Raw genomic sequence first — 18,607 nt, forward strand, 5'->3', positions numbered from 1 at the left:
ACAAAAATAACAAATACATAGATTCCATATTTCAAGACTTTCTAATATTTAAAATTACTTAAAATTGATATCATTGCTGTTTAATTTCCCATAAGAGTTAATATATGTATTGAGCTGTCATAAACAAATATTACACATCGACAATTGCCTTTTGGTCTCTGAAAACAGGATCCTATTGTATGTTTCCTAGTTCACAGATGAATTCACAGCAGCTGTGAGGCTAAGAAATGCCAGCAACCAATTAGGCTGGCATAAACCTTGTCTAGCATATAAAGTATAATTTGGTTGCAAATGTAGGCGACAAGAGCCAAAATAAACCAGCCAAGAATACTAATAAAATTTCAGTGCAAGTATTTAAAAACCAGAATACTTAATATCTAACAAATGTATGTGTTTTATTAAAAGATTACCACATTAGAAAATTACAATATGAAAAAAAAATTATTTTCAGACTCAAGATGCTTTTAAAAGACTGCAGCTGTTTCTGACATATCTAGAATTACAAACTCAATTTTTGGTTCTGTTTCTAAGTACCCTAATCAGAAAGTTGAGGTATACTTGAGTATACATGTGACAAGTCTTTCCCAAAAGTAAACATTTTTATATTCCTCTTGAGATACTTCTATAAAATTTTCTTTGTTCACACTTTTAAAATATTAAGATCTTCATAAAAAATTTCAAAATCTATATGTAATACATAACAAAACTAAATTCTAAAAGTAAAACTTTAATTACAAAGTTGTTTATCATGAGTCACAAACCCCATAACATTGTTAAACTCCAATGGTTTTTCTTAAAGTATGAAAGCTTTTAAAATGTGAAAGAAAAAAAAAATCAATGATTTAACATTTTAAAATACAACTTGAAAAATTTACACATACTCTGGGAAAAAAGTCACTGATGATTCATGTACATATAGTCAAGTAATGAAAATGAACATAAAAATCTAGCTTATGTGCCTGTAAATTTAAATAAGGTCCTCTTGTATATCTAGTCTTGATTAAAATCTTTAATAACACCCCTCAATTTCAATCACAATTCCAATGCATAATTTGAAAAGATTTTGATATAGACTTTAAAAAGTACACTAAAGCCTACTCATCTCTTTATATACCTCTCAAGAAGGAAAGAGAAAAACAACCATAAATATCTATTCTCAGAAAAAAGAGGTAAATTTTCTTATTTTGTAAAAATTCACAGTAAAGTTTTATAATTCATACATCAGACCACATGCCTGAGGGTAAATAAAATACATATGCCTACTCAAAGTATTTGGAAAACAGATATCTGAAAGAAGTACTTTCTTCCAAGTCAGTCCCTACCAGAACACAATCCTGATAAATTATCATAGAACACACTGACCTCGAAACTTTTGCGACTTTATATCATTTAACTGATTAAAAACTTAGTAGGCTTCTCATTTTTCTTAAACAATTACTGCATAAAATATTGATTTCAATTAATTGTATATCTGTTATAAGAACCAAGAGCCAGTACAGATTGCAAAATCATAAATTTAAATGCTTGCCAGGTGCAGTGGTGCACACCTATAATCCCAGTGGCTCGGGAGGCTGAGGCAGGAGGATCGAGACTTCAAAGCCAGCCTCAGCAACAATGAGCACTAAACAATTCATTGAGACCCTGTCTCTAAATAAAATACAAAATAGGGCTGGGATGTGGCTTAGTGATCAAGTGCCCCGAGTTCACTCTCCGGTACCTCACCTGCACCCCCCCCCCCAATTTAAGTGCTTCTTTCCAAGTAGAGTCATAGCAAAATGTTATGTTAATGAGGCTTTTTTGATATGAAGAGTTCTGTTTCAAGATAGTCTTTTAAAGCACATATAATTCATTTCTTCAAGTTATTAAAATGATTCTAAAGGGATGCTATCTAAGAAATATGAGAATAACCCACCTCATTTTTTACAATAATCTAATATCATAACTGTAAAATGGGGTAATAGAGATTGTCAAATAGTATTTTTAAAAAGACTAAATGTAGTAAAAGTGCTACAAAGAGCAGTATTTTAAAAATGAAAGAGCAAATATCAATCTTTTCCTAGATGCTACTTATCAGCAAAAGAGGAAAAGGAAGGAATGTGGTGATTTGTCAGAGATCTTAAACAGCAGAAATAAGTAGCAGATCTAGCAGAACCAAACTCTCAAACTGATATTCAGGTTTTGCTATCTAATCTAAGCAGTGATGAAAAGAATCCTTAATGAGAACTATGTAAGCATTACACCTCTTCAGCAGTTTTGGTGGAACAAGGAGCCATTGGAGAACATAAATAATGCTTCAGCTGACACTGGTAACAGTGCTGTTGCTGTTTAGTAAATCCCTAGGGAATGGGACTTTGTCAAACATAGAGACCTTTCTGTTTTGGTTTCTCACACTTACGATGTTATTGTTTATAACTAAATTAAAAAGCTCTAGCATTTCCTATCTTAGGCTTTGAACACAAAAGATGAAAATTTAAAACTAGGAGAAAGAAAGAGGGAATGGTACAACTTAGATTTTCATGAAGAAAATACAACTTAAAAATGAAACAAACTTTACTCATACCATACATACACTGAATTTTCATATTTGTACATTAGTCCAGTGTTCTGAAAAGGGATATAAAAATTTAATACTTCTCAGTTCCTCTGGAGTGAGAGGAAAATTTCAGATCTGTTTGAGTTTCTGACAACTGATCCATGCTGTACTCCTAACAATTTGGACAGAATTATTATTTAGAAGAGCCCACACTACAGCTTTTTTAAAAAGTTCCATTCTGAATTAGCATTAGGCAATAAGAAAACATCATAAAGGTGCTATGATACCATTAAAAAGTATAAAATCACTATGGTTTCACAATACTCTTCTGCACATTTGGTTTTGGGTAGGAGAAGATCAAAAAACTGTCCAAAATCACTTGTAAGGAGTAATAAAAATGAATTCTAAAACAATGGTGCAATGATTATGACTCTAGTTGAAATAATGAAAAAGTAAAAACACACAACACTAAAAACCTACTTCATGAAATTTATTAACTAAATAAAGTTTATTAACTAAATCTCAATACATATATACTTTAATTAAAAGGATATTCTTCATACTAAATTCCCATGGGTGACAAAATAGCAGAGTTTTACAGTTGTGGTGTTAAAACAAGACTCTATTTATGGTCCAGTGTTTTGAAGAACTGTCTTTCACAGATGTTCTGCTGGATATACTAAGCAATGTTATCTAACTGCTCCCTGGCTTAAATTCTTATTTATTCAAGAGGGAATTCTACACAGAGCAGCTGTGCTATTCTATGAACTTTCCATAGCTACAAGTCCATACTGTAGTCTATTATATTTAAATGCACTAGAATAATAGATAGAGATCTTACAGGAGATTTTACAGTCAGTGTAAATTCATTACTTCTTCCAGTGCTTTGTCATCACAATTCCTGCTACACTCCAGCAATGGAAGCTATGATGCCACAACTTTGGGCAAAGATAATTTCTAATTTCAATGCCTGACCGATTTGTATTAGGATAATTGGTGACCACTCCTTTAAGCTTTTTTAGTGAAGGAGTAAAATGGGACTATCAAATTCAGTATTGTTAGAGCAAAAGGTACAAAGGAGAGTAGAATCATAGAAGTTCAATGTATAGAGGAAGGCTAAAATCAAAATACAAGTTTGGATATGCACACATCAAGTTTGAGGTATCTAAGTTTGTCAGCTGTCAACACACAGATAGCACATTCTCAACAGGGGTGATAATGCCCCAAATGGGATGTTCTTCAGAGGCAGAGGTCTTAGATATTACAATGGTAAATGGCCCACCAAAGGACCACAGTATTAAAATTTCACTGGGAGGGGATACAAGCAAAAGAGATCCAGCAGTTGCCAGAGAAAAAGAAACACCAGGAGGGTAGTCCTAGAAACCAAGTGAAGAATGGCTATGAAGGAAGAGAATGTGAATTAACTGTCAAATCCCGCTAACAAATCAAGTAAAATAATAGCAATAACAAAAATGAAGGTGGGGTCAAGAGGTATTTTTTTTAAAAAGAGGGAAGTAACATTCCAATATGTTGACAGAGATGATTCAGTAGAGGGGGAAAAAACTGATTATGCAACACAGAAGACCAATTATAATGGTGACTTCAAGCAGGTAAATGAGGATAGGTTTCAGCACACAAGCAGAAGAAATGGGCCTAAAAGGGAAACAGAGCATATCCATAGTAAAACAAGTAATGCAGAGATATAGGCACAGATGATGGTAGTTGGGTAGATATAATAGGCTTATAGTTCTTTTCTGGTTTCTCTATTTCACAGTGGTGAAAAAAACAGCAAGGATGGTCATCTACTAAGTCCAAGTGAGTCAAAATATTATTTTAAGGAATAAGGAAAGTTGAAATGTCTATGAGGTTTCCATCTAGAAGTCAGGTATATGGTGCCTCTATTAACCAATAAATGGAATACAGGAAATATGGAAATATGGATAATGGCAATGGATTCCATTTTTAATGACTACAGTACTGGCAGGAAATCCACAAGATAACATCCAAAAGGCAGATCGAAAACTCAAAAGAAAGATTAGGTCTGCAAAAGCCTTTTTAAAAACAGTTTTTACTTTAAATAAACTATCATAAAAAATTAAAAATATGATAATCCCCCCTCATTTAGCCTCACTAATTTTCAACACATGACTAAACCTACTGCCACTCTTACCACCACTCCCACTAAGTTATTTTGAAGCAAATTCCAGATATTATGTCCATTTATTCATATTTACTTCAATATGTAGAGATACAATGTTGAGGATTTTTAAAACTTCTTTTAAAAACCTGTTTCTAATGCATTTATTTTTCTTCTTTTCCACGTTTTATTATAAATGGTGTTTTTTTAATTAACTTGTAATATGTCACTGATTTGTTCTAAACTAACATTCATGATCACACAAAACTAAAATACTCATTTACCATAGAGTTTAAACTCCATTTCCAAAACATATTCTTACGATTGGTTTGGTGGTATACTCACTGTTGTCTCTAAACTCTGATACACACTGTACCCAAAACAGGTTAAGAAGCAACCTTTCCCCACCTTCAACTCTTGTTAATAAAAACAGATGACTTCAAGACCAAAATTTAAGTGTTCAAGGTTCTATTCATCCTGCACCATGAAACTTCTGTGTATTTGCTGACAAATGCAAAATTAACTGGTTTTCTAAGTTACAAGAATGAACATTAAGATCAAGGAAAAAGATATGTAAATATCTTAGATATTATATAGTCCATAAAGAGAGACTATAAAAAGACATAAAAGTAGATCTCGACTTGGGTTATATGTTGGTTTCTAGAAGTAACAAAAGCACAAACAAAAGAAAAAACTGATAAAAAATGGACTCTGTCAAAATTAAAAACTTCCATGTTTCAAAGAATACTATGAAAGAAGGAGAAAGACAATCACAGAATGGGAGAAAATGTCTGCAAAGGTTCTATCAGATAAGGAAGAATGTATACCCAGAATACATAAAGAATTTTACAAATCAACAGGAACAAAGGAATTAAACAGACATTTCAGGGCGGGGGTGGGGGGGGTCCATATATACAAATGGTTAATGAACACATGCAAACATGCTCAACATCATTAATCATTAGGGAAATGCAAATCAAAACCACAAGGAAATGCCACTTTATACTCAGTAGGATGGCTACAATTAAGAGAGACAAACCGGAGATGGAGTGCAGTGGCATAATATGTGCTTAGCATATATGAGACCCTAAGTTCAGTCTCCAGTACCAAAAAAATAAACAAACAAACAAAAAACACTAACAAATTTTGGTAAGGATGTGAAGAATATTATTCATGAGAATATACACTGGGATAGCTACTTCTTTGGAAAACAGTATAGCAGGTCCTTAAACAGTTGCACATAGACAATTATATATCCCAACAGTTCCATATATATATATATATATATATATATATATATATATATATATACACACACACACACACACACACACACACACGGGAACAGAAGATATAGCCACATAAACATTGTATATGAATGCAATTTGTAACAGCCAAAATAACCATGAAATAATCCAAATGTACATAAATTGATGAGTGAATAAATGAGATAGAATATTATTCAGTCATAAAAAATAAAACACTGAAACATACTGTAACACAGACAAATTTTGGGCATGAATTATGCTAAGTAAAAGAAGCTAACTAATAAGGCTAGTAGGTTTTGTTTCTTTGTTTACTTGGGGATTCTATTGGTCTTTTCCAGTGCTAGGTATTGAGTCCAGGATTTTTTAGTGTAGTAAGCAAGCAGTCTATCACTGAGCTACATTCTCAGCCGTTTTGTTTATATGTGATGTCCAGATCAGGCAAATTCACAAAAAAGGAAAATCGATTAGTGGATGCCTGAGGCTGGAGTGGAGGAGGATACAGAGTTCTACATGGGGAGATGAAAACATCTGAAATCAGACAGTGGTAGTTAACACTTCATGAACACAATAAAATAAAAGATCACTAAATTGTACACTTTAAAACAGTATACTTTATAAGGATGCTCGAATATATTAGGTCAAAATTATATTGCTTATTTTTTTAAAAACTTTAATTGGAAAAAAAAAACCTACTTTTTTCTGAGAACCAGGCACAGTGTAAGATGTTTTGTTTTCTATATTAGCTATCAGAGATAAGCTATATTAGAAAACTAAAACTTTAATGTTTTCTAGTATATAGTCAGACTTCACGAATTTTTTTTAAACTTAGGTGTTATCTCTCATGCACCAGTTAAATTTATAAAAACATACTATACAAACATAGTCTGAACTCCATAATCCAAATCTCAAAAACATATATCACTATGTGGACAAGAACAGAAAGACACAAGACAGGAAGGTAAATTCATACTCTTTGGTTAATTAAATTTATCAGTACAGTTAGTCACTAATAAAATGCAGTTTTGAGAAAGAATGAGACTGTTGTTTAAGTTCTCAAAAATTGTCCAAGATATCATTAAATGAAAATAAAATTAAGAACTGCATATACAAAACACCATCTACAGTGAAAAATGTATATTTACACTTATCTCTACAACTTGTAGATATATACACATGAACATAATTTGCTTGAAAATGAAAACAAAAACTCTGCACTAATAAATCAGAAGTTGATACTACTGACTGCCTCTTAAAATAAGAAATGGTTGGGGGTGGGAAGGAATTGGACACACAATAAAGACTTTCCAGTAAGTGTATATGCCCTTTTGGAACTTCCTTGTTAACCACGAGATGATACTGCTACTGAAAACAGGTAACTAAGTTTAAAAAGAAAACTTAATATGTGCATTAAGAGTAATGACACACATCATGTCATACTCTTGGTGTCTAGAGGATGAAAAAAAATAAATAAATGTTCTTTAGAAGGTCAAAAACTTTATGAATAGAAATAGTGAAAGTGCAGCACCATTAGTTCATGTAAGCACTGTTTAGCAATTAGGTAATTTATGAAGTGTGTTGAGGCCCTGTGCTGGGCAATGTGGATATAGTGGAACCTGAGTCTGATCAGACACATTTACACAGATACTACAATCTCATATGTATTTTGAAAGAATAGAGGGGACTCAAGATCATGTAGAGCAGGAAACTTATCACACTCTAGAGAATAAGGAAGGATGAAATGTTTAACAAAGGCAAAACGAAACCACATTTAGCTGGGATAGTTAGAAGAAGTGGAATATTCCAAAAAAGCTCAATATGTCTGGAGTAGTGTGCCTCAAACAAGTGGCAAGTACGAGATTGGAAAGGAAAGTCAGATTGTTTGGAATTACTCAGAAATAGTAATTAACCAAAGATGGAGAGTTAAAAGAACTTCATGACAGGATATGAGGTAGAGAGAATACAATCAATCAAGGAAGACACTTGGATTTCTAAGTTACAACAGGATAAATGAAAGTGATTAGAAATTCTGAAGTAGATTTGAAGACATTTTGGACACAATGAATTTAAGGTATTCAAGAGACACTGAAATGGAGATATTTAGTAATTCATGTTTTTGTTCCATCTGCCATAGTAACCTTTTCTAGGGAAAACCCCTTTGTTCCTTCAAAGACCATGAAAGGACATGTAATAGTTATCCAGCAAATACTAGCTGGATTAATAAAAATGCCTGAAAGCAAACTTTACCTCAGAGAAGAAAATGAAACCATTATATACTTAATGATCTGACTTCCAATGACTGGAACAGCCATAATATACACAGAACTCTAAAAGGAATTAGAGTGTAGAGGACTTTGGAGGCAATCTACGTTTCAAGCTCACATTTGCTTTTTCCTTTACGTACAGCTTTGGACAAGTCAATGTCCTTATTATAACAGCACAAGTAAATTTTGACCAATAACAGTATTTCATCAAGGAGCTATCTGTGATTAAATTCCAAGACTTACTTCATTAATTAGGACCTCTAATTTGTTCTCAGTTCATAAAAACATTACAGGTAAATCATTTTATCCATGTCTCTTTAGTGGTCCATGGTAAATTAGAGGATTAATACTATTACCAAACAAACAGAAAAACTGGGTTCAATCCCCAGAACCATAAAAGGAAAAAAGTTCAAATTTTTGGGTTCTTTTTTCTGGAGTACCAGGGGCACTTGACCATTGAGCTACATCCCCAACCTTATTTTGTATTTTATTTAGAGACAGGGTCTCAGTGAGTTGCTTAGTGCCTCACTAAGTTGCTGAGGCTGGCTTTGAAGTCGCAATCCTCCTATCTCAGCTTCCTGAGCCACTGGGATTTCAGTCATGTGCCACTGAAGTTCAATGTTTGTACCCCAACTCACTTCTCTTGATATGAAAGTTATATTTCATGTGCATATCTTATAGCAGAAAATTCCTACTGTTCAACTAGAATAGGTAAGTTCTTATTTAAATTCAACCTTAGTTGATACTTCCAGACTGCACTACTTGGACATTTATCAAAGCATATGAACTATAAATTCATTAAGTCCACAGGCTGAAATAAAGAAACTGGGCTAAGGTTACCAAGCATATCTGAATACTTCTCATTGCATTGAAAAATTATTCTTGTGTTGGGTAATCCCAGTAAACCAGCCTCAGCAAAAGCAAGGCACTAACCAATTCTGTGAGACCCTGTCTCTAAATAAAATACAAAATAGGGCTGGGGATGTGGCTCAGCAGTCGAGTGCCCCTGAGTTCAATCCCTGGTATCAAAAAAAAATTTCTTGTTGGCACACCCTAAATCTCCTATATGATCCAAAGACTACACATGACAAAATTGAAGAGCAAAAACTTAATTGCATGGTTGATCCTCACTCTTAAAATATTATAAATTCTTGTAGACCCTCCTTCCATTATTTTAAGTTCACAGCAAAAATGAGTGGCATATACAAATATTTTCCATATATCTCCTTTCTGAACAAATACACACAACCTCCCCTACTATCATCATAACCCATAGTCCTCAGTTTAAATTGGGGTTCATTCTTGGTGTTGTACCATTTATGGATTTTGGCAAATATATAATGACACATGTCCCTCATTACAGTATTATATCAATTAATTCAATTGCCTCAAACCCTATTTACTCAGCCTACTTGTCCCTTGCCTATCCCTTTTTTTAGTCCTCAAATGTAAATAGCAGTTAAGAGATTATTATAAACAATGAAATAGGGAGGGTATATTCGAGGGGAGAAAAAAAAGATAAAAAAATAAGAGCAAGAAAAAAGGTGAAAGGGGAGGAGATTACTGGGAATTAACACAAGGCCTACATATCCAACCCCCAGCTTCAAGAATCAAAACACTTCATCCCTTAAAGAGCTGAAGCCAAATTCTTTAAGTACTAATTCTCCTTTCCATTCCATTCCAGAATCTCAGTCTTAAGGCAAAACAGTTATAACTTAAGTAAATTCTTGCGGCATGTAAACATTTGTTGGAAATGACCTATACTTTAAATTCACTTACATTCAAGATATTAGAGGCAAAAAGAGTCTAAGTTGCATGATTTTAATATTACATTGTATGTAGGCTCTACCGTCCTCTACACTGTATTCATGAATAGGATTAGCTTGACTAAACAGAACCAAATAGATTTTACAATCTACACTCAGACTTTACAAATGTGAAATCCATTCCTTTCCAACTCATCTGTCCTTTACTCAGCACAAGTCGTATCACCACATTACATCAATTCTTTTTGCAGGGTGTTCTGCATCTCATCTGTTCTTTAATCATGTGTTCACTCTCCCAGACTGATGCAATCTTCTGCACACTAGCTCTCATTTTCAGTGCTACTCTTCCTCTAATCTACCACTAATCACTGGCTAACTCCTATTACCACTTTTAGAAGATTAAGTCCTACAGTAGTTTCCAAGTGTCCTAGAAATTAATTCCAAGATTCTTACCTTATCTTTGTTTACAAGTCTTTAATAAAGTACCCCAGATTACTCTGCCCCTTCTTATCTTCCTCATTTTTCACCCTCCCACCTGACAGACTTTTACCTGACAGCCCTGTTTCTAGCTCAAGAACCTCTCCCATGTTGTGTGCAAAAAGCTTGGAATGTCTCCTTCCCCCCAAGACAATCTATCTACTGGTCATTTTCCTCCCACTATTTAAACTTCATTCTTCATAAAGTCTTGTCAGGTCACTTCCCTTAGGAGATGCTACTTTTCCTAAAATAACGGATCACAATATTAACTGCAAACAGGAATCAATGTGTGAGGCTAAGTTTCTCTTCTGTAATTAGGAAAGATACTCTTACCTTCTTTAAAAAAATCAAAATAATAATACATTTAGCAAAGCAACTGGCTTTTAAGGGGCACAAATGTTAAATCTTTTCAGCTACTAAGACTAACAACTGGATTGACTTTTTAACAAATCAAGTAGCAGTGTGGAAAATAAAAGCTATCTGAGTGAGGCTAAGTAGATAATTGTTGGCCAAGAATTATGATCAAAAGGGAAAGCACAGTCAGCAAATTTTACCATACATATGTCCCCTCTTGAACCTGTCTTTCCTTTAAAAATTTCTATATATGTGAAATTTGATTAAAAGTCATAACAAAACGAATAAAAACAGATTCTTACATTTGGCCATACTGTGCAAGGTGATAATTCCCAAATAACACATAAATACCAGTAGCTTTTAGAGTGGCTATACCTGCTTTCAGGTTCCACAATCTTGGTCTCTGTGTTTATAAGCATTTCCAACCCAGAAACCTGCTCCAGGGAATGGTCTGCCAGAAACTTAAAAAGAGTAAACTTTGTTCCTTTTGCTATCAATATAGAGGTTAAAGTTATAACTCAAATGGATAAAGGAAGTCAGGAGCAGTGGCGAGTGCCTGTAAGCTGGGAAGCTGAGACAGGAGGATCACAAGTTCAAAGCCAGCCTCAGCAATTTAGCAAGGCTCTAAGCAACTCAATGAGACCCTGTCTCTAAATAAATATACAAAAAAGTTCTGGGGATGTGGCTCAGTGGTCAAATGCCCCTGAGTTCAATCCCCGGTATAAAAAATAAAAAGGATACTAGAGAATAGAAAATAGGCTTATAGTGACAAATAATGCTAATTTCATCTGACTAACAGAGGCTATCCAAACTATATATTTAAGAATTCTAAGGCCAAATATGAGTTCTCAGGAAAGCACAGCATGAATGACAATGGACATTGGTCATGGTTAGAGAAGGTAGAAAGGACAATATGCATGACATATGACATTTTCCATTCAGAAGACCTATAACTTCAAATCTAACTAAAGAACCTAAACCTAAAATGGGAAGTGGTAATGATGTACACACAGAATGACATATTTCTATCAGTTCTTATCAAGTTATATTTGAATCATTTATTTCTTTGTGAGGGCAGGAACTATTTTTGCCTTATTCTTTTTGGTATCTCCACCATCTATGGGAAAATCTGATATATAGGAATTAAGCTGTTAATAAAAGTATTTAATAAAACCTGCAATTAAAAAATATATGAGATCACATTACTTTGATATGCCATAATCATTTAAGTTCTATAGTCCAAAATATCCCACACCTAGTAAATAACCTTCTGAACTGGGAGCTTTATTATACTGCATAATGAGAAAAACAGGTAGCACCAAAATGAGAAAGGCCTAGTCAAGGTCATATTTGGAAGAAGGTCTTTAAAAAGAGATGCTTACTTCCTAATTTTTCTCTTGGGAGATAGCAACAAAATGTTAACTGTTAATCAACAATGAAATGATTCCCCATTTCCTTTTTGTGTTGTTTTCATTAGATGAGATCCTAATACCCATGAACATCAATTTATTTAGCTCTCCATAGTAACTACATAGCACAGCAACTATATGTAATCAAGCATGTAAAATGTTTAATATGGTGAAATTCTAACGACTATTTTCTTTCTTTTTTAAAAATATTTTTTGTAGTTGTAGATGGACAGAATGCCTTTATTTTATTTGTTTATTTTTATTTACTTATTTTTTAAAAATATTTAGTTTTTAGTTGTAGTTGGACACAATATCTTTATTTTACTTATTTATTTTTATGTGGTTCTGAGGATCGAACCCAGGGCGTCGCATGGGTAGGCAAGCGCTCTACCACTGAGCCACAATCCCAGCCCCTTATTTTTTATTTTTATGTGATGCTGAGGATAAAACCCAGTGCCTCACACATGCTAGGCAAGCACTCTACCACTGAGCTACAGCCCCAGCCCCTCTAATGACTATTTTCACTTATGCATTATAAAGATTGAGTAACTCTCATTTGAAATGCTTGGGATCAAAAATGTTTTAGATTTTGTAACATTGTAAATAACTGATGAGATATATTGGGGATTGGAGTCAAGTATAAACAAGAAATTCATTTGTTTCGTATATACTTAATATACAGAGCCTGAATTCAATTTTATACAATATTTTTTGTGTCTGAATTTTAATTATAATCTGTCATACCAGACTAGGTATGAAATTTTCACTTGTTGCACTGAATTAGAATGATTAAACAGACTTCAAAACATTTTAGATTAAAAAATTTCAGATTAGAAGTGCTAGACCTATAATACGATTAATATTTCTTTAGTTTTTAAAAGATGGTATACAATGGAAGGACAACCAAACCTGCATTTGCTCCCCAAGTAAAACAGAAGAATAAAAAGTTTTATCCAAGGTTTTCAGCTAAGAATTATGATCTATTTTTAAGTTTAATGATGATGATCTCAAAATAAATAAATTACCTTAAAGATTATTTTAAGTTACAAATAGAGGTTACAAAATCAAAAGCAGGTACCTACAACCAAGAATTAAACTTTGCAAAAGATTAATGTAATATTAATGTCATGTATACTTGTGACTAGAAAGAGTCTGGATCCCCCACTGTTCTGAATCTTTCACACTCACACCCTTTCTCTATATAAGCATACACAGGCTTCACTGGCTCTTTCCTCTTTTCCCTAGCTTTTATCCTTTCTTTTTTTCTTTTTAATTATCACATAAAGAACAAATTGATACGTGCCCTTTCCCTAGAAATCTGTCATAAGAATCAAGTGGCTAGACAATGAATATAGATTCTGGTTTTCTGAGGCACTTCTAACAAGCAAAAAGTCAGGGCCTATTGAAAAGGGTTTTAAAGCCTTAGACTGCCGAATGTGAAATTGATTTCATCAATTTGGTAAATTTAAACTATTATAAATTGGTAGTTGTCTGAGCCTGTCTGGTAATAGTGGAAAGAATTCTACTACAGGAGGTTATATGTCTCAAAAAGAAAATTTAACATTTTAGAATTTATCACTTCATAATATCATCAGCAAATATTCACCAGTCGTTAAAAGAGGTAGAATTGAATAGATTTAGGTTTTGACTAAATCCCTTATGAACCATTTGATCTTAGCACATAATATAACCTCATATTCTGCACCTGTAAAACAATGAATCCACTACCCTCCTACTGGCTTACTTCCTAGGATTTCTGTGTTGATACAATCAGATCACATATCTGGAAGCACCTGGAAAACTATGCCCAACAAATACATATCTGGAATCACTTATCACCCTCATTATCAGGCAAAAGGGAATTATTACTCCACAAATTTCCCTATCCTATTCTACCCCCATATGAGCTACAAAATTATAACTAAAAGACAACTGTACTGCTGTGTGGTTAATTTTTATTACCTAAATTTGGAGTCTATTCTTCAGAAGCCTATAAAATGACATGCCAAGATGAGCTGGCAGAATAATGTGGAAAAGCGTGTTGAGAATTAGTACACTTAATGTTTTCTCTCAAGATTCTTGCTCTAAACTATAAAATCCCCAATGGGTCCTTTGAAATCTTCAATTTCCTCTGGATTCCGGATGTTTTAATTAAGGAACTTTTCTAACATTTCATTGAGACAAAAATATTTTTCTCCCAAATTTTGGGTTTTTGTGACATTCTAGTAACTACACTATATCAAGGACCATTACAGTGGTCCCTGGTGCCTTTCCATGAGTGAGAAGCAATTTTCCACTTTGATAAGACTATATATGATTAGTAACAGAATTCTTCCTTTACTGTCACAGTTCTTGATAGCTTGCATTCTATACTACGCAAGATAGGTTCCCAATTGCCACTGACAAGTTGTATGAATCTAGACAAACCCCTTATGGTGACTTGGGACTCAGTTTCCATATTTAACTAGAACTAGTTAATCTCCAAGGATTGTTCTGGCTAAAGAATCCTAAGATTCCTTTAAGATCACATATATCAATACTGTGACTAAGAGACCCCAAAGAATAATGTCATTTTAACTGCAATCTACAAATAATTCAACTTTTCTCATCCCTCTTCCAGTCCTTAAAAGGTAGTCACAGCTACTGTAGAACTGATGTTTTAACAGTGCAGCTTTTAAAAAAAAATTCCCAATGACTAACTAGGTATACAACTATAAGACTGTACTTTTTAGAGTTACTGGGATCTTAAAGAAGGACCTGAATGAGACAGATAATAGCAAGACACATGCAAGAAAAATACTTGAGTGTCCATTTCCAAAAGCCAGTCCAATTTCATACTAGGTTATCACCTGTGTCTGGAAACAACATCGGGAGTCCAAGCCAAACCCCTGCCACTTCTAACCTTACAGTACCAGAAAAAGACTACTGGTCTTAGCAAATCACTCCATTTCAATCAACTCTGGGGACCTGAACTGAGAGGTCATCAAGGAGGGAGCAGGGTACAGTATGAGGTGACAGTACAGAATGATAAATATAAGGGTTTCACTTCCTGGGAAGATTTCATCTGAATAATTAAAAAATGTTTTAAAATCCAGTAATGAACAATTCACTCAACTCTGCTCTGTTAGGCACATTTCAGGGAAGGGAGGGATGACACACAGATGAATTGACTTTCAGAATCTATTAGTTAAGTATTTTAATGCTGCAACATCCTGGCTCTGGTTGAAATGGGTGTGGGTAGCCTGACATCCCTCCATAGCATTCTCTACACCACACCTTCTCCTTACTGCAGTTTAAAAACATCATATTGGGCTGAGGTTGTGGCTCAGTGGTAGAGCACTCACTTAGCAAGTGCAAAGCCCTGGGTTCAATCCTCTGCACCACAATGAATAAATAAAATAAAGATATTGTGTTCAACTACAACTGAAAAATAAATAAATTTTAAAAAATTAAAAACATCATACATATTGAATTATATACTCAAAACAATAATATTTAAAGGAAATAAGCTGTATCATGAATGATAAAGGGTGACTAAGAAACTCAGTTGACCAATCATCTGGTTTTAATAATCAGTAAAGACTTACTGAGATTAGTGTTTTCACAGGGCCTCAAAAATAGGAATAAGCCCATTTCAATTTACTCTTTTGTCTTTGGAATGTATTAATATATGAGTATCACTGATGGGAAAAGTCTGGTCCTGAAACAGTGACAAGGATCACCATTAGTATACATGAAGAAAAATATCAAGTCACCAGTTAATGGCAGTCTAAAGCAGCTCTTCACTCCTCTGATTTCCCCTGATTCAGACATTACTCTAATATGCATCCAGCTACAAAGTTTACTTTTGTTATAATAACCACTAGCATTTTATCCAATACAGATCTGTTACAAAAGTAGTAGGAAGCAAAACAGTTTCTCTAAAGTGAAAGAGAGAAAGCTTGAAGAAGTGTCCCAGACAGCCAATTACCACTGTGAAACTTTATCATTTAATGCAAATAATTATTCCCCTCTTTAAAAGTTCTCTACCAATATTTTGCCATCCATCAATTCCATCATGCACCCAAGGCACTTAATTATGTACACCAATAGGTTAGGATAATATATATATTGTAATGACTTCCATTATTTTTTTACAAGAAACTACTTTTGAAATGTGTAGATTACCAGCACTAAAGTAAGAATATGTGTCTGGGAATTTCTGGTATGGGTTAAAGGTAAAGGCTGAAAGAATATTAGAAGCCTATATCCTCCAAACAACCAAAATTGCTTCAAATCCAATACATTTAAAAAAGATGTTAGCTCAGAGAAAAAGAGATATCTCTTGAATGTCATACATTATTTTCTTAGCACCTATAATCAGAGAGGCTTAAAACATTGTAAAGAACTTAACATTTTATTGCACCCCAAGTTTTAAAAATAATATGTAAATCTCACTTCCAGTGGCATACATCGAACCCAAATCAAATGAAATTATATAACAGGACTCTTTCAAGAAAGTAATGTTGAGAGAAAAATATAAAAGAAATCCCATTCCAAGTAAAGACATCTCTTTCCCAGTAGTGTTACTGGTAACTTCTGAAGCTCTAAGTGGTATAATTTCTTCATATGCAGGATAATGATGCATATGAAGTTCTTAACCACAAATTACCTCAAATACAATTAAGAGAAAAAATCACTAACTATATAGTATCTCCCAACATATCTCAATATAGCTTCACATAACTTGGTCAAACTTGGTGGAAACCAAAAGACTGTGTGGAAGTGATACGTTACTGACTATGCTAAAGAATAATGAATGAGTAAAAAATAAAAAGAATGATTATAATAAGCATGGAGTCAAGAACACCTCATAATGCTGGATATTATACATCCCTAGTTCTCTCAATATTTGTATTGAAAGAAAATAATTCTCCCTATTTCCCTCTGTATTTTCTCCTCCATAATATAAATGATTTCCAAGTGTGGCTGATGTATCACATTCCACACCCCAAGCTAGTGACATAAAACACCTTCCCCAAGAGGAACCTACAGAAACATACGTAAACCTAAGGCTCTTAAAAAAAAAAAAAAACTAAGCGTGTGTCTTCACCTCGTTTCACACTTTTCTCAGTTACCTCTCCCGAGGGTGTGAAAATATCAACATCCGGTCGCCCATCCCCACCTTCTCCGTAGTGCCAGGAGTTGACTGTCCATCCCCTTCTCCCTCCCTTTCCGTACCATCACCTTGGAGAAGCTTACCGAATATTTCTTCCTACTGCTCCCCACCCCTATGCATGGCTGAGCGCGGCATTCTCTACATCCTTCTTCTAAGGAGGGGACAAGCAAACAGAAGCATGCTTGGGAACGAAAGCCGAGGAGGCCCACAACCAGACAGCAGCTTCTGGCTACGGTCTTGCTCCCCGACCTCAGCCTCTGACCGGTAGTCGGTTCCCTAAATACTGAAATCACGGGTCTTCACGCTCCCCACCCCCACCCCGGCAACTAAGAGGCCGGTAAAACCGAACAGCCGGGATGAGCTCGAGGCAGGGTCATCCCTAACGAAGCCCGCACTGGGCCGGGCTGCTGTCCCCGGGGAGGATGGAGACCCGGAGTCGCAGGAGACCCTGCTCGGGACCCACCAAGGCGGCCTTCCCCAGCGGTCCGGCCCCCTGCACTGCAGCGGCGCCCGGGCGGACCCCGCACCGGCCTCACCCGCACACTCGCCACACACAAAAGCGCCGCGGCCACCGCCTTCCCGCCCCCACAGCCCTGCGGAGCAATCAATGAGGCGGCCGGCGCCTGCGTCCCCTTCGCGCACGGCCGGACGTGGCACCGGGTCGGCGGGGCCAGCGGCGCGGCTCACCATCGCTCCGCTTGATCTCCACGTAAATCCCGATTTGGATCTTGCCGAAGTTGGCCGTTGCCATCACCTCATCTGGAGCAGCGGCAGCGGGCCGAGGGAGGGGGACTGGAGGGCGGAAAAGGCGGGGAGGGGGCGGGGTAGGTGCGGGAGGGGGAGCGGTTGCCCGCGGCCGCGCCGGGCCGGGCGACAGCGTGAACGCGAGCAGCGCCGCGAGGAGCAGCGGCGGGGAAGCAGGCGGAGGCCCCGGGCCTGCAGGCCGGCGGCAGGAGGCGCACGCAGGGGCGTCGGGGTGAAGCGAGGGCCGGGGCCGTGAGGCGGCGCGGCGAAGAGTGGGAGGGCCCGCGCCGCCCGCCCGGCAGTCGACGCTGGGGAGGCGGGGCGCCGCGCGCCTGCGCAAACGTACGGCCAGCGTCTCTTCCTCCCCAGCTCCCCTTCGCGCTCTGCCTGGAGGCGGCCCCGCCCAGCTCCGCAGCCGGCAGGCTGCAGCCGCAGCTTGGCAGGCCCCGGGAACGTAGCGCGCGCGGCCCAGCCCACTAGGAGCTGGCGTCGCGTTTGAT

At 36.1% G+C, this 18,607-nt stretch overlaps 1 protein-coding gene across 2 annotated transcripts in view; it reads right to left on the reverse strand.

Annotated features, from left to right (window-relative positions):
• Kif2a (kinesin family member 2A) overlaps positions 1 to 18,390 on the reverse strand; it is a 64,479-nt gene extending 46,089 nt beyond the window's left edge. For both annotated transcript variants that reach the window (XM_076857241.2, XM_076857240.2), the window contains exon 1: positions 18,051 to 18,390. In XM_076857241.2, the coding sequence (XP_076713356.1) occupies positions 18,051 to 18,114 (64 nt within the window). In that variant the 5' untranslated portion in view covers positions 18,115 to 18,390. The remainder of the gene's footprint in view (positions 1 to 18,050) is intronic.
• Positions 18,391 to 18,607: the final 217 nt, after the last annotated feature.

This window comes from Callospermophilus lateralis, chromosome 5, assembly GCF_048772815.1.
Source record: "Callospermophilus lateralis isolate mCalLat2 chromosome 5, mCalLat2.hap1, whole genome shotgun sequence".
NCBI classification, from domain to species: domain Eukaryota; kingdom Metazoa; phylum Chordata; class Mammalia; order Rodentia; family Sciuridae; genus Callospermophilus; species Callospermophilus lateralis.